At 45.7% G+C, this 22940-nt stretch overlaps 1 protein-coding gene across 3 annotated transcripts in view; it reads right to left on the minus strand.

Annotated features, from left to right (window-relative positions):
• The window catches only part of KCTD1 (potassium channel tetramerization domain containing 1), a 180368-nt gene that overhangs the window by 81642 nt on the left and 75786 nt on the right, over nucleotides 1–22940 (minus strand). The window contains exon 1 of one of the 3 annotated variants that reach the window (XM_024739375.1): nucleotides 7384–7831. The exons of 1 other annotated variant lie outside the window; for it this stretch is intronic. Coding sequence is in view for 1 of the 2 variants with exons in the window: in XM_024739373.1 (XP_024595141.1) it covers nucleotides 5655–6872 (1218 nt within the window). In the remaining variant the exon portion in view is untranslated. Of the gene's footprint in view, nucleotides 1–5654; nucleotides 7021–7383; nucleotides 7832–22940 lie in introns of those variants that run through there. One more of the 3 variants, XM_024739373.1, reaches the window with a different exon arrangement.

The raw sequence follows: 22940 nt of genomic DNA on the forward strand, positions 1-22940 counted from the left end.
ACTGTTTCCAGTTGCTAAACACAAATCACAAATCTCAGAAAGTAGTGGGTTTCCAGAAAAAGGAAGTTCCCACTGGGGTTTGCAAAGCTGCCCGAGAGCAAACTGCTGTGACAAAAACTACAATTAAAGCTCAGACACTCTGGCCTTCCAATACTGGAAGATGGTTCCCACTTCCATTTGTTTTGAAAATTCTGTGACCCAAGATGTGGACAAATTTAGGATAGGATATGAATAAAAAAAAAAATTCAGTCACAAAGGAAAGTTTGCTGTCAGATATAAATGGATCTTTTTTTTTTTAAGGAAAAAAAGGCTCCGTCAGATTGTTATAGCAAAAGCTGAAAGGAAGAAAGTCTGACAGTAAAAAAAAAAAAAGTGTTGAACAGAATTACTGAAAACCTAAAACACATCTAATTAGGTTGGGCCTCCTGTAGTCTGACAGGATGTGCTGGGGTCCAGTGTCTAGTTCACAGCCATGGGCACTAGGTAATAGCCCCTCACATGCAGGTTCAATCTCAGCCCATAGGGGATATTAGCGAGATATCCTGAATGGCTTAAATGCCCATTTATTTCTAGACCATATAGAAGCTCAATCTCTGTTATAAAGACTTGACACCATTCAGAGACCATCCTCTCTTGAAAGAGAAGGCAAAGAGAAACTTTCACAGATCTGGAAACCCAAAGGGCCTAAAACTTGACAAGTTCATCTGTTTCCCTTGTGATGTTCACGCATCAAACAGAGAATCACTTCAAGCTTGGAAGCCTGTCCTCTGCAAACCCTGACCGAGGGCAAAAACTGAATCCTGTTCCTCTTGGCACTACTTAGCAGGTAGCAAGAGGTTCAGGTAACAATGGTTGAGCTGAGGGACTTCCCTGGCAGTCCAGTGGTTAAGACTCCTTGCTCCCACTGCAGGGGGCACGGTTCCATCCCTGGTCAGGGAACTAAGATCCTGCATGCCCCGCAGTGGGGCCAAGAAAAACAGCAACAAAAAACAATGGTTGAGCTAAATTCAGCTTCTTTATAATATTACTAGTGTTAAATAAAAATGTTTATCAGCCCAAGGTTTCAAATTCTAAAGCTCCATTTTCTTTCATTTTCATTTATCAAAGTCAATCAATCTCCCTTTTTGGACCAATTAATTCCCACTACCTATCCCCTATCTAAATCCTCCAAAGAAGTCTTTCAAATAGCATCCTGACTAATTGGTACAATGCAGTGAATGATGAGAAGTAAAATAGGTTCTAGAAATAAAAGTTCTAGATTACTAGTTTATGTCTGGTCCTAAGATTTTCAACATACGTAACCACAAAGCAACTCCTATACCGATTCTGCTTCTGAAGTAGCAGTGGAGATGCCAAAAGATAACCTGAAAGTGAACTTTTTATTACATCACTGAAGTGGAGCTTTGGCCTAAATCAAGGTGAAAACCTAAGAGGTCTCACACACAACTCACAGTCCTATTTGAAGAAGGGGCTCTTCTTGCTTGAAATCCATCTACAATGACGAGAGGATGCCCTTATAGGTGACATTTGTTAGGGGAACCAGATTTTAAATCAGGGTTTACGTTCGAGATGAATGGCATCCACTTTCTCCTTTGTTGCCAAATACTTCTCTTTCTATTTCCTGGATCAGATATGATAGATAGTGAGCTGCCATATAGGTAGGTTCATATCAATTTAAAATAATACACCTGAGTACTCACTGCAATATGAATATGCAAGAGTAAAACTACAGATTTCTTTCGTCACCTTTTAACCTTCTTTATTTTAATCTCGTTTTAATATTTAATGAGGCCAAAATCTTGCCAATGAGACTACTTGCCAAGTGGAAAATGATTTAGTTTATAAAGATTCCTGGTACCCAAACCAAAATAGTAGGTGCTCAGTAATTGTTTCCTGAATGAATGAAAAAAGTTCCACACTTATGTTAATGCCATTTAGTTTCTTCACCAATTTGAACTTTCTGTAAAGGAGAGCAAACATTCCTGCATCAGAAAAAATAATACAGCCACAAAATATTATTAAAAATCAGGAAAATACCCATTTTAAACAAGGTGGTTAATCCTAATTGCTCCAGATAACCCATAATTGCCATAGCTGTTAAACACACTCTTCTGTCACGTTTACAGAAGTTTGATTCCATCTTTAAGAAAAAAAAAAAAAGTGTATCCCTCCCGCCTAGTCTCCAAATTCAAAATAAGATTTTGGTGATAATTTCAATAATACAGAAAATGCATGTTTTTTCTAGTAAGTAGACAGAATGAATATTCCTTCTCCCTTCCCACATGGCAGCACCTGAATGAAGACTGGTTTCCCAAGTGCTATTAGTATCCGGCTTCTTCAAAGGCAAGGTCATGAACCACTGGGCGTGCCTCACAGGGAAGCTGCTCTAATTTTCATCTTGGAGACTCTAAGGACAGACTCTGGCCCCTAGTGAAGTCGATGAAACAGAAACACTGGACGTGCACCACCAACCCCAGAATCTCTCCACTAATAGATTTCCTACTTACAGAATTCCTTAAAAGTATTTCTGGAAGTAATCTGGGTTAGGGTCAAGTAGCTCCAACTGAAGGCACCTTTGTCACAAGCTTACGAATGCTGCCAAGTATATTTTAGGGAGCTAATTTTCATATTTTCGTTTGGTACCAAGAAAGGTACAGTCCATAAAAGCTTTAGCAACAAAACTATGATATTTAGAATCTAAACTCCTACTAGTATTCTTTTTTCTGTAAATGATAAAGACTAAAGTTACAGATCTCTATCATCCCACCTAGGCTGAAGTACTGTTGACTGAGGCAGGAAAAATGCTGCATTTTCATGCAAAGAGAACAGCTATGAACAGGTAGGATATGGGACACGCTAAGCCTTTAAATACCGCGTTATCTCCACCTGGGAGCTAGATGTTGTACTAGTAACTGGATCATCTTAAATCACAACAGCCTTGGGTGGGGAGGGGAGGGAACTAAAACCATCCCTTACTTTGAATACAGACCTTCAAGAGAATTCATGAATGAACCAGTTAAGGTAACCAACACAACCACCAAGCCCTCCACCCACTCCAAAACCAACTAAAACCAGGCACTTCACATGAGTGAAAACATCACAAATTCCATAATCTTCATTAATCCTTGAGTGCATTCATTTTTCAACCAGTCCCATAAGTGATACACTTATGAACACCCTCATGAAGCAAAAACAGTAAATGCATTGATAGTAACAGGCTCTTCATTTTTTTAAGAAACTTGCAATGTTACCAAAGAATCAAACATCGGGGGGGACTGTGGCATCAAGTGGTCCTTAGTGGAATTCAGCGCCACTCCACTTGATGAGGGTCTAGCCTGTATTAAAGTTAGACAGCCTATGTTTATAATTAAGTGATAATGACCGAAGTTCGAGGTACACAGGGCATTTCCTGGGGATTAATGACCAGCCAAAGGAGTTGCCGACCTAAAGCAAAGCCTCCGGCCAGTAACCCCAGCCAGTCCTTAATCCCCAGGAAATGCCCTGAACCTCAACAGTGATTTTAGTAAATACAGGAGGAAAAAGTTTAATATCAGCTTTGTACTTAAATTAAACACCTGTTTCATACTTAGAATGCTCAGACTTCATAAAGTGAGTTCTACAGGAGTTACTAAAGAGTTCCCTTAAACTTCTTAAGGCTGATAAAAAAAAAGTTCACTCTAACATTAGTGAAAGCAAAGAGGGCAACTTTTTGTAGTGTTTTAACTGCAAGAGACTTAGCTAAGATACTGTTTGAGAGGCATAATGATAACATAACCAACAAATGGACCCTCAAATCTACATTTAACCTGGGAGTTACCTGACAATCACTCAAGAATAAAAGAATCAGTGTTCAGGTTTACAGAAATGATTGATCTCACTCAGTTAAAATGAAAGACTGTGACAGAGTGACTGCAATTCTTAGAACAAAACCAAACCAACTAAACAAACCCCCCTAATCTTTCATGGATCTCATGTCATTATTCTATGTGACACTGGTGTCAAGAAACCAGTAGACAAATGCCAGGGGACAAACTGCTTCATTGTTAAATTCAAGCAGATAGATACTTTAATAAACTCTCTTAGGCTTTTAACTCTTAAATTAATCAGGTGCTACTTGAAACCAGGGCATTTTAAGGGTTTTTACTTTATCAGAAGAATGTGATCGTTTACTTCTGCTTTCAAAGAAAAAGCAAACCCAAATTCTCCAAAGAGGAGAAAGAACTCTCCTGTCCATCCTTACAACGCCCTACAACCACCTCCTGGTCTGTCAGAAACTGCTGTGCACACTACAAGGGCAGAAAGACGCGGAAGCCTCTGGTCTCGTGTATTTCAGAGAACTTTGGTGTTTATAGTACCTTTCACAGCCCCTTTCTCGGTTGGCCTTGAGGCTTGCTGATTAGCAAGTAAACGTTTGAAAGGGTCAGTGTGTCCAGAACTGGAATTTCCACTTTGGAAAAAGCACAGAGGTACCTGACATCTGTTCCTTGAAAGACCTGCACTACACCTCCAAACTTAGAGCTGAAATTCCTACTTCTGCTTGATGGCAGGGAGGGCAAAGCTGTAAAACCCCCTGTGGCTACTCCTGCCTGGAAAATAGAGCAGAGTCCCCAAGGACCTCTGCTTTCTGGCTCCTACAGCACAGTACCCAAAAGATGAATACAGTTTTAATAATATGAATATATTCCTCCAGGAAAAATAATAAGACAAGCATCCAATCGAATCCCCAATCTCCACCCAGAATTCTAAGTGCTTAGAAATAAATAATTTTTGTGTGAAAACAGTTTCCTTATCTTTGTTGAGGATACTGAAGTCCAGAGAGGTGAACTGACTTGCCCAAGGTGGCTCAGCTTCTGGGCTAGCACTCTTACTTTGGTGTACTTTCCACTCTATTGTGTTGTTATCTCAGTAGTCTATCTTCCCACCACTTATCTGCCCCCTAGACAGAGAGCTCCATGGTGCCAGGCAAGACAGCAATGTTTCAGTGCCCACTCTGCTGGGCACCATGGGGCACACTCCAGTTGGGAGCCTGGCTGGCAGTGGAGATACTACCTTTCCATAACTTTAACAAGTGACTTTCGTTTATGAAAACTACATCCCAAATGTTGCTTTACGTTCAACTACACCTTATGGTATATACTGGCACTCAACCGCCAGTCTCTCCAAAACCCACCCCTTTACAGTAAGTAGGATTGGCATGTTTTCTTTTTAAATAATTTATAACTTTTTCTACCTGCATAAGTTAGGGCGAATACGTAATACAGTATTTTAATGGTTACTTTATTCAAAGATATTTTAAGTAACTGCTTCATTTATATGCACAGTATTCCTGCACTCTTTGCCTTATAAACTCAGGCATTCAGTGGAGAGAGGCTGCGAGGGTTGAGCTGACCCTTTTGTTCTGAGAACTTTGACGTTTTCAGCGTTACTGCGCAGCAGGGATTGTTAGGTAGCTTGCCCTCTCACAGCCTTTAAGGTTAGGTGTAAACTGTCCTGAAAAGCATCAAGAGAGTTAAGCTTCTAAGGGTGAAATCAAATCCGACTCAGCATATTTGCTACTTTGAAAAACTTCCCCCCAACCCAGACCTGAGTTAGCACAAGTTAGTCTCGAAGTGGTACCAGAGAAACATTTCATGCATAGAGTTTGGTTTGGTTACCTGGGTGGGGGAAACAATAGCAGGTGAAACTACTGTGGGAGAATTGGTGCTTCTGTGCCCATTGGCTTCTGGAAGAAGAGGCAGGGGGTCGTGTTTCACGGAAACCACCACCACCGCATCCACAGGCTCCGAGGAGGGGCGGATACAAAGTCTTTTAGGGGAAGAGGGGCCGCAGATTTCCCCCGACCCGAACACGGACTCGTACAGGGCGCGCTTGGGCGCAGCCTCCGATTTCACGTCGGGCCCGACCTGGCTGTCTCTGGGGAGGATATAGGTGTTCCCCAGCGAGGGCGGCTGGGGGCGGTGGTGGTGAGAGGGATGGGTGGGGGGATGGGGGGAGTGGTGGCGAGCCGCCCCGTTCAGAGCCTCGGCGTAGCAGCCCTGCGGGGCGGGCGAGCCCAGTTTGGTGCCGATGCCCGCGATGCTGTTGAGCGTGGCGATGGAGACGGCGCCGATGCAGTGGTTGGTGTAGGTCTTGGAGAGCTTGGCCGCCTTGGACAGCATCTGCATCCTGGTGCCCAGCAAGTTCTTGCCGATGGCTTTGTTCTCGTACCAGGTCACATCGCCCTCGCTGCAGTGGTCCCGGGGCCGCTGGAAGAACGCCTTGCAGAGGGGGTTGCGCTTCGACAGGTACTTGACGAAGCTGGCGTAGGGGCAGAACTCAGTGCCCGTCTCGTACATGCGCGGCAAGTTCTCCTCGTCGCTGCTCTCGGCGCGCTTCTTGCTCCACGACGACGAGCGCGACTTGTGGTAGGGCCCGAGGGACTTGAAATAGACGAACTTGCGGCCGTCCTCGTCCATGGCCAGCCCGAAGGAGTCCTCCTCCAGCTCGCGCTGGTTCTCGCGGCCGCGCGTGCAGAAGTACATGCACGTCTCGAACCAGACCTTGTTGAGCAGCCCGAAGGGCGTGTTGGTGCTGAAGACGCTGGAGGTGTAGAGCTTGCGCAGGTCGGCGCGCGTGATGGCTTGCTTCTGCACCACCGGCCCGGCGCCCTGCTCCTCAAGCTTGCGGATGACCGCGGCCAGCGTCAGGTTAGCGCTGCGCAGCTCCGGGTCCTTGGTGAGGTCGAGCGTGCGGCAGTACGGGGGCTCGTTGAGGTAGCGGTTGAGGGAGCTGCGGATGCTTATGAGCGACGACTTGCTGTAGAGCTGGCCGCTCTTGGAGCGGGCCTCGGCGTAGAAGGAGCGCAGCACGCGGCACAGCGCCCCCTTGTCCATGGTCTCGAAGTCCGGGCTCTGCGCCTTCTCGCTCAGGTACTCCCGGAAGATGCGCACGGCGTAGCGGGTGGCCAGCCGGGTGTTCTCGCTCAGCCGGGCCCGCTCGGGGCGCTGCAGCACGTCGGGGTCCAGCTCGGCGCCGTCCCCAGGCGGCCCACGCCATATTGCCGTCTCTCTGCCAGTCCTCGGGCAGGGCGCATGCGCTATATTGGACCGCAGCGCTGAGAGCTTTTGTGTTTAATGACCTTCAGCTACCGGGAGGCAAAGCCGGGCTCTTAAAGGAGCCGCGCTCCAATTGTCAGTTCGGAGCGCTGCTCCGGAGGGGCAGCGGCGCGCAGGGGATGGAGGGGTAGGGAGGCGGGGGGTAAATTAGACAGGGAGAGCGTAAGGACCGAGGCTGGCTGGACCCTCTTCCTCCCCCACCTCTCTCCCCACTCCGAAGAAAACTTTGAAGGGAAAAAAAGGAAGGGGAGGGAGAGCTGTCGGTGGGGGTGAAACACTCCCAACTTACCCTCTGGCTGAGTGGCGCGCGGGCCCGGGCGAGAGAGAGAGGGAGGGCCGGCGGGAGGGAGGGGCGGCCGCTTCTCTAAGTAATGCCCGAGGAGCAGTGCCCCTTCCACCGCCCCCTCATTGCCCCCCGGAGCCGGGGGTTCCGGGAGGCGGCAGCACCCGGTGGGCCGCGGATGCTACTTCGAGAAGCCTGTGTCTGGGGCCGCCCGGAGCGGAGCAGGCAGGTTAATGAGTAGGGTGGAGGAGGCACGGCGGGGCCCCGCACCCTCTCTGCGCCCGCGGCCAGGGCGCAGCGGGCGAGGCTTGGGAGCGGGATGGGGCTGCCGGCAGCGGCGACTCCCCCACCTACTTGCTGCGGGCGAGGCGCGGGGGCCTGCGGCCAGCCGCAAGGCTCCCAGCTCCCTTTCTGACTCTTGCAAAGGAGCGAAACACGCCCAACGTCAGCCTCATCCCTTTCGACTTTTCCAACAGCCACTTTTAAGCTGTCATTAAAGACCGGGGGCGCTCCCCGTAGGTCTGGGGCAAGTCCGCGCCGGTCCAGTCAGCCTGGGGAAGGAGCGAGGAAGAAAGACTGGGAGGGGCGGGTGGGAGGGGAGACGCGGGAAGAGGCGCTGGGGACCCCAGGGACCCCTCCCCACTCGCCCAGGCCACCGCCCTCCTGCCTCGGAGCAAACTGACACAACTCCCTCCGGCGAGGCGCTCCACCTAGTTGGAGCGAGCAATGCCGGTCCCTAAGATCCGTCGGGCAGGAGGGCGGAAAAAGTGAACTTGGGTCTCGGCCGCCCCCGCCGCCGCCACAATTCCGGCAATTGGGATCCCGAGCGTGCTCTAGTTCCAAGTTTGCCAGCTGCCGTTCGTTTGCCCTCAGGGCTGCGCTGCCTTCGGCGCGCGGGGGCGGGCACCTCCGAAACTGGAAAGGCGGCCAAAGAGCTCGCCCGGGTCCCGCTTTCCCATCGGAGACACTGTCCCACTTCCAGCCAAAGGCCCGCCCCCGGCGCGCCCAGGCTCCGGGCACGTCCTCGTCACCGCCTCCAGGTCTCCCAGGGGCAGCGCCCCCAGAGCCTCCGGAGGCCTCGACTGATTTCTTTGGACGTACAGCCACGGCCACCTACGGATTTCGCCCTGTATTCTAACTTTCTCCTCCTCGGGCAGCCTGAGTGTCCCCCCGGCGCGCTAGTCAACTCCGAGTCCCAGGGGCTAGGGGAACCTACGGAGTCAGGTACCAGCAGCGCGCGGCCCAAGCCGGCCAGCCTGTGCGGCTGCCTCGCCAGCTCCTCGAGGGCGTCCTCGGATTTCCTTCCGAGTCCGAGTTCTCAGCCGTTCCGCTGTGAGAGTCTTGTCAATTGCCGGTCCCCCGAGGACCCCCTCTCCCCGGGGCCCTCTGTCTTGCTTTCAGGGCAGTTTATAATTTTGCGCATCAAAAGTAACCCATCTGTCCATTTGTAATGAAGGAAGGGAGGAAGGAAGGAAGGGAGGGAGGGAGGAAGGAAGGAAGGAAGGAAGGAGGGAAGGAGGGAAGGAAGGAAGGAAGGGAGGGAGGGAGGAAGGGAGGGAGGAAGACTAGGTCTCTGGGCCGCATGGGCGTCTAAGTGGGAGTTGACTGTCTCCACAGCGATGAGTCCTCGCTCTCCGTGTTCCTCCTCGACCCTGGACGTTGCCGAGCTTTGGGGAAACCGTGCTAGGTGTGAACAAGTTAGAGCAAGTCCCTGCCTCGCGGGCCCTCTCCCGCTCTTCGGGGAAAGACACACACACACACACACACACACACACACACGCTCTCATCCGTCCTCCTCTCCGCAGAGAACAGTCTTGGGACGCGAGGAATCCGGAGGTGGCATTCCTCGGGAATCGTCCCGGAGGTGCGGCCCGCTTTGTTCAAAATACATTGTCCCCCGGAAATGTGTAGAAAGGAGCCCAAGGCAGTAGGCAGCTAAGTTAGTCGCATACGCGGGCCCGCGCACACGAGTTGGCACACACCGGTAGCACCGGCTACTTCCGGAAGCCTCTTTGTCCCGGGATCTTCCCAGGTTTTTGGGCCGCCGGAACTCTCCGGCGGGGCATTTCAGCGGTTCTGAGAATTCAGGTGGGCGCCCGGCAAGCTACCTACCAGGGGCTGCTCCCCGGCGGCCTTCACCGCCGACGCAGTGAACCTAGGGGCCTCGTTGGCTCAGGGCTGCGCTCCCGGCTCGGCCTGGGGACTCGGACCCACATTCCAGTCCAGGAGCGAAGCCGCTTCCCAGGTCTCCCCACTTCTGCAGGCGGCGGGGGTCCCCCGCTCCCTCCTCCCCGATTCCCCTCCCTGCTGGGCGAGCTGCTTTGAATTGCTTGCAATTTGCCGAAGGCAGTGTGCTGGGTTGGACGCTCCGGGAAACAAAGCAACCAAAAACAGCTCCCAGTTGACGTCAACTTATTTCCAGGAAAGAAAATGGTTTTGTGCTCCCAGGACAAACCTCCCCCCCTTCCCCCTCAGGGCAGGTCTCTACTGGCAAAAGCCAGGGGGCGGGATTGGGGAAAAGCAGAACCAAAATACCCCAAGCACAAATAACTTTTTAACGGAGTTGGAAAAACAGCAGCTTCAGATGCTGCCTGGATATTTTGCAAACAACGGGCAGGACCCCAGCTAATGTTCGAGACGAAAAAACGCACCTTGGGAAGTACGCCTTGACTGATTATCGGGCGACTGTGAATCTGCTTCGTGGCACCAGCTCCTGAAACGCTACCAGAGTTCTTTCCCCGTAATGATACTTCATCAAATATTGGAAAAGACCTCTTCAAGTTAGTACCTACAATATTTACCAGGAAGAACACCCAGGGAAACCAAGCAATTATAAACCTGTTCACCTCCCCCCCAAACACACACACACACACCAACACTCCCCACCCAAATGTTGCTTAATTTTAAAAACCCAATAACACAGAATTACAGTTGAGTTCATACAGGAGTTCAATTCCAGCTTTAATAAATGGTTCCTTAAAAACATCCTGTGGTTCCACGCACTCAATTCTAAACTGACAGAATCAAAAGAGCTTTCTTCTAATTATTTTGGTAGACAGGCAATATTGGTTATCTTCTGCCTATCAGCCCAGCCTGATTCCTCCACTTTGATTTTGCCTATCATGAAGTCCCTTTAGCTCACCACTTGAAACTGACAGCTGTCCCTCACTCCTTTGCAAGGACAGTTATTTCTTGTGTAGAATAGCTTCTGCACATATAAAACACATATCTTCTTTATATAAAAATGATCCCAGTACTGTATGGCACACTGATTGCAATGATGTAACTGTCAGAACTCTTTACTGTAAGCAACTCTAAGAGGTTTACAGCTTCAACAATATGCTCCACATTTTTTGTCTCTTTCATTATCATTATAAAGTACCATCCGTGCTTCTCCATTTCTAAGATTACTTGAAAGTAGTGACATGGTTATTCTGGAAGGAAAAACTCCAAATGTTTTTTCCTCATTTTATAACCCCCCCTACTTACTCCCATTCAGTTCACACTTTATGAAAGGTTACGCCATAAAGAAGCAGATTCAGCTCTTCCTCCTCTTTGATTGCAGCCTTCTGACCTCATCTGTTACATAATTGATGTAGTTGCTTTTGATGTTTCCTCTCCTAAACCGATATACCTGTGTAGTTTAGGCTGGCCCGGGGACGTGGTGAACACTCCAGTTGTTTTTCATGAATGAATGTGTGAACAGGATCTGTGTTTAGTTAACCCCTATTTTAAGGAAGAAACATGTAGGGGAAAAATCAGAAATATCAAGCATCTGAACTTCTATATTAAAAAATTTCGTAGGATGAAAAGTAACCATAAGGCAACATTACTGTTTGCAATAATGTTTACAAGTTAAAATGAATGTAATGCCTGCTTTAATATTTTCCTGCCATTAGTTCCCTCTCTAGAGGACCACATTATAGGCAGTTATTGGAGGAGCAAGGGACCAGGGAAGGGAGGTAGCTATGTATCAAGAGATGAGAGTTGGGGAGGATTTAGATGGATAAATTCAAGAAATTTTGTGGGCTCTTGAGGGCAGAGGCCAGAAAAAGCATATAGTTCCTCGTCTAAGTCATGATTTAGTTCATCACTGTTTTTAGTTCGTCACTTTTAAGTCATGCTTTCTTGATTTGATTACTAAAAGATTCATAAAGAACTTTGGAGGTTAAATATGAATTCAAATTGAGGCTGTTTTGACATGTCTGTTTCAGAGTATTACTACTAAATTCTGTTGAATTTAATCGAAGATCGTCTTGAGTAATGTTTTTTTTTGAACTCAGATGAAAATAGAACCCATGTAATCTAACTCCACAAGGTGGAAGAAAACTCCATAAGAGCAGAAACTGTGTCTTATTTATCACTTCAACTCTGGTTCATTTCCAGTACAGTTCGTTCACATATTTTAGCAGAGTGGCAGGTACATAGTAGACACTCAATAAACATACAAATATTTATGTGTGGGGAGAGAGCTAACCACCACAAAAGGTCACGGAGCAGAGTGCTTAAAAATTGCATCTTTGAGTTTGAATCCTAATTTGGCCTTACCAGCTGCCCTCATTATTTTATTATCTTGGATTATAATAATAATGACCCCTAACTCACAGGGTTGTTGTGAGAATTAAATGGGTTAATATGAATAAACATAATACAGTGTCTGGAACATCGTAAACATTCAACCATTAGCTCTTAGTTATTAAGACTCTAGTATTTTCCAGGCTTGATTAAAGACAAGAAAACCAAGGCCAGAAAGGCTCACAAAAGTTAAGCCACTTCCCCAAGGTCTCCCAGGCCTCCTTAGGGCAGGGAAGTTTGGCTCTGTAGCCCAAGCTTAGCGGACCACATTCAGTTTCTAGAAACCAAAGGATGAAAAAAAATAAAAATAAAAATCTTCAAGGGAACAGTTTCCTACCATTAAAATACTTCTGTGTGTCATTTGATTTGGGAATCTTGGAAAGCTAGAACAGTACCAAGCCACATCCTTGGACTGTGAGTACAGCAGAAATAGCCTAAGACGCTGTCACCTTTGTCATTTGGCACCAAAAAAACTGGGATTATTTTTCTGGGCTATTGGAGGTAGAGACCCATTTGTGTCTTAGAAGAAATGATGGTGAAGATTTTAGAGGCAAAAGGAACGCCCACAAACTCAATCAGACTAGAATTAGGTGTTTTCTGTTGAAACACCCTGGGCTGTCCTGCATAAATCTCCTGGGGGTAAGGAGGGCTTTACCTATTTTTATCTTTGATGTTTTGTCAGAAAACAGGTCAGAGTGAACTTACCACACAGATTGGCAGGAGTAGAATTTTTAGTTTCTAATTGCCACCTGGTAACTATAATTCTTGATCTTTCCACCTAATAATCACCTACCAGTCTCCTACGCTGTTTGTAAAACGAATAACGTATGAGAAGAATGCAGCTTTGCATAAGAGAATCGTGTTTTTGTAGAGCTTAAAAGTGTGTTGTTATTTCTCTTTGTTATAATATTCTGACAATGAAACTCCTCTTGGCTCATAAAGAAGTCAAACCTAAAGGCTGTCAAAGTTAAGTCAAACATAAAATTAATAATGATAGTCATTTCTTTCTTTATCTTCTAGTCATATATATTTAAAGACCATGTAGGACTGAAGTGGACGTTAGTCCTAGTATTAAATAACATTTATTTCAATGCCATTACAATACTAATTAAGGTGGAAAAGGAGATAAAGATATGTGTTAATGTCATGTAACTAATACATGTATTTTACATAATGGAAGAGCTATTTACAGTTCTCTCAGAAGATAAAATATTCCTGAAACTATTAGCTACATGCCAAAAAAGTAACCTATTAAATTTGTAGAAGCAAAACAAAACAAACAACAAAAATGTCAAACATCACTCTACCCCCAAATGTTGATATGAAAATGTTATTCTTATATATTTTTATTGTCAGTATCAGTTAAGATAGCCTTTTAAGAAAGCAAGTAGGCAACCTCTCAAAAGCCACAAAAACGTTCATATTCTATGACCCAGAAATTGCTTCTGGAAATTCATCTTAAGAAATATGTAATTGTGTTTTGGTAAAGTTTGGTTTATTGCATCTGGACCACTCGGACAAATGAGTTTTGCAGTATACGTCATAAAGTGTGCTCTAGAGCTACATTTCATTGTGTCTTGGGCACTGACCTTTGTTTATAGACATTTAGAATATTTGTTGAATGAACAACAAATATTCAACAGAATATTTGTTGAATGAAGGAAGGAAGAAGTTCAACAAGGGTAGAATCTTGTCTTCTCATGCTCTAAAGCAATGCCAAGCACCCTTTGACAAATAACAGTAATGAAGGTGAAGATAAAGTATATGAACTAAAAGGGCAAAGCAAGATACATTTTTAAAGCTCATATTTCAGTATCTTCATGACTTGGAGAAAGTTTAAGGACCAGATTTTAAAGCTCTAGATATCAGAAATTAGTATCTAGGTATGTCATGGCAATTCACAGGACGTGCTGAGGAGTAGGTATGTACCTGCCCCGTGGCTGTTTCTAAATGAACTAAAAAAGAAAAAAAAAAAAAAAATCCCCTTTTAAATACCCAAAAGCACTAACCCACATTTTGAACTAATTGACTTACTTTTTCTTAGGAAAGCTTAATTTAACCGATAGGGGCACATGGGTTTATCTGAATATTTAAAGAAGCCCTGGGATGGGTTTGTTCTAGTTCTTTAATTTGATGCTGGAAATCCAGGCTTTGAACCTGATGTTAGAAGACTGCCTTGGAGAGGGGTGGGGAAACAGGAAACATTGTGACTTTACCCCTCTATTTTGGGATCTAAATTTGTAGAGCCAGGGCATGGGAGATACCAGTACAGAACTCATCATTCTTGGTGTTTACTCTTCCTACAATCTGTGCTTAGATTAGGATACCCCGGGGGTTACATGTTGTCACTACTCCAAACAAAAACAGACTCCTCTGACTGTGATAGCATCTGTTTGTTTCACTATCCTTTCTCTCTTTAGGGCTCATTGTTACTTTCAAGTAAACAACAACAACAACACAGCAAAACTGTGGTTTATCATTCTTTCCTGATTGTAAAAGCAGTGGGTCTTCAGGTTCAGAAAGTCTAGAAATCTGGAAAAATGTATATGCACCCTATTTCGTTCTTGTTGAGGTTTAGACAGTGCTCGCTGCAGGTCTGGTTTTTATATTAACACTCTCAAGTCATTCTCATGAATATGTGTGAGCATTGTTCCCAATTTCCAGATGAGTAGAAACCCAGAGACTTTCAATAACTTGCCCAACATCACACAGCTTATGAGGGTCAGACTTGAGCACACGCACTTTCTTAATCCACCAGAACAGGTCCTTCAGTTCTGTTTTCCATTGCCCAGAAAAAAACACTCTTTTTACTCGAGTATATTTCCATGAATTTGATCTTATGTGGTTTTCTGTCTAAGTACTACATATTTCAAAATCTATAATCCAAAATACGTAATCAGTGGGTTTTTGGCAAACTGCCAAGTACATGCTACGAGGCAGGATAAGCAGAAGATTCTCTCCAGGAATATGACTGGCCTGACTGCAGGGAGGGGTGAACCTTCAGTAGGTCCCGGTGGTCAAGAGTTTTCCCTCTGCCTTATTTCTATCTGCCACAGAAAAAACACTTCTTTCTTTCTTCCCTTTCATTTTTGGCTGCATTGGGCCTTCCTTGCTGCGTGTGGACTTTCTCTAGTTGCAGAGAGCGGGGGCTGCTCTTCATTGCGGTGCGTGGGCTTCTCATTGCGGTGGCTTCTCTTGTGGCGGAGCACAGGCTCTAGGCACGCGAACTTCAGCACGTGTGGCTCGCGGAATCTAGAGCGCAAGCTCAGTCGCTGTGGAGCATGGGCTTAGTTGCTCCACGGCATGTGGGATCTTCCCGGACCAGGGCTCTAACCCCTGTCCCCTGCATTGGCAGGCAGATTCTTAACCACTGCGCCACCAGGGAAGTCCCGAAAACACGTTAACTTATTCTTTATCCAACAGTGGGAAGTTGAGTTGGACTCAGAATCTCACTTCAGATCTTTTTTTGCCATCCATATAGTAATACACATAGAGCCTAGCTTTATTTTATTTTATTTTTATGTATTTTTTATTTCAAATTTATTTATTTTAAAATTTTTATTTTATATTGGGGTATAGTTGATTAACCATGTTGCGTTAGTTTCAGGTGTACAGCAAAGTGATTCAGTTATAGATATACATGTATCTATCCTTTTTCAAATTCTTTTTTCATTTAGGTTATTACAGAATATTGAGCAGAGTTCCCTTTGCTATACAGTAGGTCCTTGTTGGTTATCTATTTTAAATATAGTAGTGTGTATATGTCATTCCCAAACTCCCAATAGAATCTAGCTTTAAATGATCACTGAACAGCCCAGGAAAATCTTTGCTCTGGCTACTGTTCCCAGTTCTGTGGGACTGTGGGCATTGTAAGACTTTTTGTGCCTTAGCACCATGCTTTAATGGCTCACATGCTTTCCAAACTCATTATTAATTTAGCTTTCCTAGAAGTATTTGGCTTTTGAATTTAAAGCAGTTCATGAACCTCAGAATGCATCAGAATCACCCAGAATCACCTAGGGAACTTTTTTTAAAATGCAGATTCTTGGTGCCAACTGCAGAGATTCTGATTTACTAGGTCCAGGATACAGCCCAAGAAGGTATATTTTTAACACACAGCTCAGATAATTCTAATACTAATCTGACCATGCTTTGAGAAACACGGCCTCAAAAGCTAATATAATTTAGCAAGCAATAAAATAATTTCCTCTCTATAGCAATGATTACTAAATCATTTGGGGGCCATAATTCATTTGAAAATTGAATGGAAGTTATGAAACCTCTTCCTCAGAAGATGCACATTCACACTGAGTTCTGCCTACCATTTCGGGGGGGTGGGGGCCACCTGCATTCAGAAAACGCTGTTGCGTGGTCTCCAGCACCATCTGAGTACTTTTCCTCCCCTGGTCAAAAGTCTTCATGGCTCCTTCCTTAGGTTAGTTTCAAGTCCAAATGCCCCATAGTCTTGCCCCAGGCTAATTTCCCAACGTTCTTCCTTGCGTCTCCCTACGGTGAGTCCAGCCCTCTGTTGGGGAGGACTCCAGAGAGAACGGTGCTGGAGATGTGGCTGGGAGTCCCCAAGACACTGATCCTCAAAGTTGAGTGTGCATCCGAACCCCCCGGAGGGCTCGTCAAGACAGATTTCTGACCCCGCCCCCCATCCTTCCCGTGTGTCTGATGGAGCACGTCAAGGCTGGGACCCAGAAATGTGCTGCCAGGTGCGCAGATGCGCTGGTTCCCGGACCCCACTTTGAGAACCACCGTCCTAGGAGAAGGTAGATCAACATTTCTAAAGGGAAGAATCAGTGCAGGAAGGGAGGAAAGATGGGGTTAGAGGTTGAAGGCGTGGAACGTGGTGAGCATCCCTGAGCTGATTGGGCAGGATCGGGGGGAGGGAACCTCTCGTATGACTCCTATGATTGAGCCTATAATGGGAGAAACAAGTTAGGAGGCTTGAACCAGCCCTAATTACTAGCTTCCTTTCCGACTGGGAAACTCCTCTTCTCATCCCCTCTGCTGATCTAACTTGTCTGGATTCTTTAAGGGCCACCTCCAGATCCTCCTTCCCCATGAAGCCTTCTTTCACCCTTGCAGCTTGAAGCCAGCTGTCCGTGCTTTTGACGCTCCTGGATGAGCCCTTTTGTCAGTGCCACCCACACGGGTATTGCTCTGCTCGTTGGCTCTGAGTCGCAAGTTCTCAGGGTGGCATTTAGCTTTTCTTCCTTCTACTCTCATTTCTTGGGGTTTCTTCTCTTTGGGAGGCTTCACAATGCACAGTGATTATCAACGTTGGCTACACCTTAGAGTCACCAGGGGCAGCTTTTAAAAAGTAACAACACCACTGAATTATTTGAGGGAGAAGGGTCAGCCCTCACCCACCGCCGCCCTCCCAAGAACAGAGCAAATGTGCAAAATTCTAATAAGTGTCCAATTTAGGTCATGTGGGTGTTCAGGTTCTCTACTTTTGTGTACGTGGAACATTTTCTCAGTGAAAACATATGCATCAATGCCAGGTCCTCGTCCCTCCTGCCCCCCACACCGACCCATGAAAATAAAAACACCTGCAGTCAGGTCTGAGGTCGCTAGAGCCCCTTGTAGACTCTGGTTTTCTGTCTTCAAATGACTTCTTTTTATCCTTCTTTAGGCCTCTCCTAAACTGAGGTGGTTCTTGCCATTAAGCGTGTGTTAGAATCACCTAGAAAACTAGCAAAAAATTTTACTAGTACCTAGATCTTTTTCTAGAGAATCTGATTGACTTGGTCTGGGAAGTGGCCTGGGCATGGGGAATTTTCAAAGCTTTCCAAGTGATTCAAATGTGCAGCTAAGATTGAGACTCACTGACCTAGACTGGGAGACCCATTCATACATGTCCATTCGGAGGCCCTTAATATGAAGTCTTGGGATTCCTGGGTGGTCTTCAGGTGGTCTGTGAACTCATAGAAATTGTATGCAAAATGTTCTGTATAGGGACATCTGTGTATTTTCCTACAACAAGGATTCATAGCTTTCAGCAGAATCTAAAGGGGTTTATGATTCAAAATAGTTGAAGAAACGTTCATATGGATGTGGAGAAATAAGCACATGCATGCTGTGTTGCTAGAAGTATAAACTGGTACAGTGTCTTTTGAGGACAATTTGGCAGTAGTTATCAGCATGCAAAATGCACATCCCTTTCAACCTAGCAATTCATTTCTAGGAATCTAGGCTGCACACAAAGAAAAATGTACAAGGATGTTCTTGAAGCATTGTTTGTAATAAAGACTCATCAGATACAATCTAACTCTAGAGGTGGATGGTGAATAAAAAAATTTATGTCTCCATAGATTTGTAGGTTCTGAGTGGAAGAATCTCCAAGACGTTTTCTTAAACAAGAACATTAATGTAAAGTATGAGTTCATTTGTTGCAAAAACTGAACTCAAATGATATATGCACATTTACCTGACAAGCCTGAAACCAAAATAATGATCTTCTTACTACCCACCGCCCCGCCCCCCCACATTCTAGGTGTTTCAGTGACACTGCTTGGCATACCCCAGACCTTTCTAAAGGATGCTGCTTTGCTCACAGCCACGGATGAAGGGACAGATTTGTCAAGCCAAGTATTCATTCTGTCACGTGACCAACAGCCTTAACAGATTGGATCAAGGATAGGTCCCTATACAACCAATCCCTAAGCTACCTAGAAGCCAGCATTGAAACTCCTGAGCCAAACTATCTCTCTATCTCTCTAGGAATTATGATGAGAGTAAGTCAGCCAGCAGGGAGAAGACAGACCATTGAGGCAGCCCAGTCCTGGTCGTGGAGTGAGCATCTGTTGAGAGCCCGGAGCTGCTCTTTCTCCAGACTCCAGGAGGGTGACCCTACTGGAATCCTGACCTTGGGTTTCAATGAACTTCCATTTCCATTACAAGCACACTACATCCCTACAGTTCATCACCCCTGACTTAATTTCTCGTGCTTACAACCAAGAAATCCTATCTACACCTTCATCCTCTGCCCAGGTCCAGCTCCCAAACCTCAGACTCAGAAAGTCACCACAATTCATCCTACCCAAGATTGCCACCTAGACCACATCCCTTCCCTCTCTTCCTCCTTTGTGCTCTGTCTCACTCTCCACTTCCGGCGAAGCACCAAGACCTGCTAATTCTAAGTCACCATTTGCTTTAAATCCATCTTCATCCAAGTGTGGATTAATTGTCTTTCCCTCTATATCAGTCAGTTCAGGCTGCCATAACAAAATACCACAGACCAAGTGTGGATTAAACAACAGAAATTTATTTCCTCACAGTCCTGGAGGCTAGAAGTCCAAGATCAAGGTGCCATCAGGGTTGGTTTCTGGTGAGACCTCTCCTCCAGGCTTGTAGACTGCCGCCTTCTCGCTGCGTCCTCAGCTGGCTGTTTCTCTGTGCATGTGTGGAGAGAGAGAGAGATGGAAATCTCTGGTGTCTCTCTCCCTCTTCTTATAGGGACTTCAGTCCTATTGGATTAGGGCTCCACCCTTATGACCTCATGTAACTTAACTACCTCCTTAAAGCCCCTATCTCCAAATACAGCCACACTGGGAATTAGGGCTTCAACATATGGCTTTGGGGGCACACAATTCAGTCCATAATACCTTCCAAACCTGCTCTTCCTTATATTTCTTGTCTCTGCAGTGCACCCAAGCTAGGAACCCAGCGATCACCATCACTGTTCCCTCATGTTATCCGTCTCATTCAGCCCGTGCTCTGCAGTTTCAATGCCTTCATCCTAATCCAGGCATCTCCTCCACAGTTCTGTGATTTAGGGAACAGAGTAGGAGCCAAGACTGAGGCAGTGCCATCCACGGAAGAGGGAGCAGCCTTCACTGGAGTCCAGGCTGGGATTAGTGCCTTGTCCATAGATGTCCACAGGATACCTTTATATCCTTTAACTTGGCTTATTTGTGTAAGCTTCTCTTCCTTGAAAACCAAGAAATGTGAGTGGCCCCCCATTCCCCAATACCTGCCTCCACCCTCCACCTACCAGGAAGTAATTTTTTTTTTTTTTTTTTTGCGGTACGCGGGCCTCTCACTGTTGTGGCCTCTCCCATTGCGGAGCACAGGCTCCAGACGCGCAGGCTCAGCGGCCATGGCTCACGGGCACAGCCGCTCCGCGGCATGTGGGATCTTACCGGACCGGGGCACGAACCCGTGTCCCCTGCATCGGCAGGTGGACTCTCAACCACTGCGCCACCAGGGAAGCCCAGGAAGTAAGTTTTTGAACACACGCTTGTCTCTTCTCCCGCATACCTTAGCTCCTCCTCCCTTGGCCTCACGTCTCTTTCATCCCCTCCCCCAGTGGCTGAACTCCCAGAGATCTTTTGGGAATGATTTCACATGTTGCCCCCTCTTGGAAGCCTGCCGTGACTCAGCAGGCTTGGGTTTTCTTTCTCTGTATCAAGAGAGTGTAGTGTGGGTGTGAAGTGCTTGGGCTCTGGTGCCAAACGACTCAGATCAGATTCTGGCTCTGCTGCTTACCTGTTATGTGATCTTGGGCAAAATTCTTCACCGTTCTATGCCTGTGTCTTTGTTTGCAGAGTGGAGGGTTGTTGTGACATTTAAATGAGTTTATATGGGCAAAGTGCTCAGAACAGTGGCTGGTACACGGTAAGTGCTTAATAAATGTGAGCGTTGATGGTGACCCTGCGCAGGACCTATGGCCCCGTCTACTGAATGGCGAGCCTTCCAGTCCCAACTCAAGTCCTCCCAGGCACCTTCTCTGACTCCCTATGCTTCCTGGTATTTTGGACAGACCTGTGGTTTAGCAGTTGCATGTATTATGATTGCTATTCTCTCCTTAATCAGACTCCTTGCCTTCATTAAAAGAAAGGAGCTTGATTCTTTTATTTTTAACTCACTTTGCTTGGCATAGTTATGGCACATAGAAGATATTCAATAGGTGTCTGTTGCATGTATTATAATGAATTTAACTTAATATGAATTTACTTGGCTGCATCACCCATTAGTCTGTGAGCTCCCTGCACCCATTTTACTCTTTGAATAAGGAGGGGCGGTGAGGCATAGGTTAGAGTAAGCGTGGACTCAGAGCTAGACAGCCCACTTTAAATCATGGCTGCGTCACTTCCGAGCTGTGTAACCTTGAACAACTCACTTTTCCAGTCTCATTCCAATGAACGTTACCCACATCCACAGCCTGGGCTCTAGCTCAGTGCATTGTGCCTAGCTCTGGGTCTTTGTGCAACTCCGCTCTGCCTAGGATGCCTTTCCCTCATACTTGACACGTTCCCACTGATCTGTACTTATCTGACCCAACTCATGTCTTAGAGGCTTTTATGAAGCCATCTCTGACCTCTGTTCTATGCTGATACTTGCATATTATTTTATTGTCAGAATAATATCTCCACAGAGAGGCTCCAGTGTGCCTATATGTGTGTGTATTTTTTAAGAACAGTCTTAACACCGTCATAGACTATATAATATCTATTCAAAACAAGCCAAAAGGCAACATCACAGAACATCAAAAGGAAAAAGAGATACTTGAAACTGTATCCTAGAATGATATGCTAATGAGAGTCAGGTCTGCTAAAAAAGTTAGACCAATTTTCTTGAAAGAGTAGCTATTTTGGGAGTAGATAAGAGGAAAGGAGGTGAAGAATTCATTAATATTGGTCGGATCCTTTGAAGATAAAGACTGCCAGGTGAGGGTGCTAAGTATCGGTTTACTATGTAATTAGCCATCAGATCTGTTCCAGATCACCTCCATCTCTGGCAGACTCTCACTTTATTTCTGCAGACAATTGAACTCTTTCATTCATAACCTTTCCCTTCATATGAACATGGTTCTAAGGGGACCCATCAAAGCACTCGGAGATCATCAGCTGAATCATGTTGCCTCTATATATTATGTTATGGAAATGAAATCTTTATCTTCCATTCTGTTTTTAAAACGGGAGGAAGCAGTTCCCTCTCTGAATATGGAGCAAGACTTCTCAGAATATACTCAGGACCTTAGGTCCCTGAGAAATCCAGAAAGCCCAACAAGAATGTCTAAAAGTACATTAAAGTTGGTCATTTCCATCTGCAGGAACAATTTGCACTCCTTTTTCCAGTGACTTTCATTTTGTGGGCATTGGTTTGATTCTTCTGAGTCCCAGCTTACTTTTTTGAATAAATTAGACTATCTTTAATTCGCTGCTTGATGCTTTTGTGGGGGTGAGCGTTCTTTGTTTCCAGAACTTCTTCCCTGTGGGATGTTAAGTGTTAGTGCCAATTTTTTTTTTTTTTTTTCAAAAGAAAATGGAAGAGTCAGGTTTAGCACTGAGGATTAACTCAGCAGTGGTGGCTAAACCCTTTGAAATCATTAGATGAAAGGCAAAATTAGATCTGCACTAAGTGTACATGTTATTGCTGTTTTTGTTATTATTGTGGGAATTTGCCATTTAAAGAGTATTTTATTACTGAATAATTTCCTCTCCCGATTTCTGACATCTTAAGTTCTATTTAGGAAAAATATGTTTCTTTCACAAGTATTCTTTGCATTTTGTACCCAAAATAGCTTTTTATCTTAGTAGTGTATGAACCCTATGGGATACAGTCTGTTTCTTCATTTCCTACCCAGTGCCTAACATAAAACCAAGCACATAGTAGGGACCTACAACCACTGGTTGAACTGAATTGAATCTGAATGACTTGCCATTTTGAAATGTGATCAAATAGCTGTAATTAAATGTTGTTTCCTCTTCCATTAAGTCAACTCAGAAGTTTGGCATTTTAAACTATTTTTCTTCCTGAAATTCCAATTTTCAAGCTTGCATAGTCTGTCCAAGGATCCCAGCACTATATCTATGGCCTGGGTAGGGAATTAGGAAGCCGGATTCCACGAGGACAGCTGCATCTGCCCAGTCTCCTTGCCCTGAGTTTTCTCCCTGGCTGCACTTCCAATCCCCCTCCCCGCCCATCCAGGTCCACACCTGCACTACAGAGGCACCAGACCAGTTCCACCGAGC

Source organism: Neophocaena asiaeorientalis, unplaced genomic scaffold, assembly GCF_003031525.2.
Source record: "Neophocaena asiaeorientalis asiaeorientalis breed wild unplaced genomic scaffold, Neophocaena_asiaeorientalis_V1.1 scaffold42, whole genome shotgun sequence".
Taxonomy (NCBI): Eukaryota; Metazoa; Chordata; class Mammalia; order Artiodactyla; family Phocoenidae; genus Neophocaena; species Neophocaena asiaeorientalis.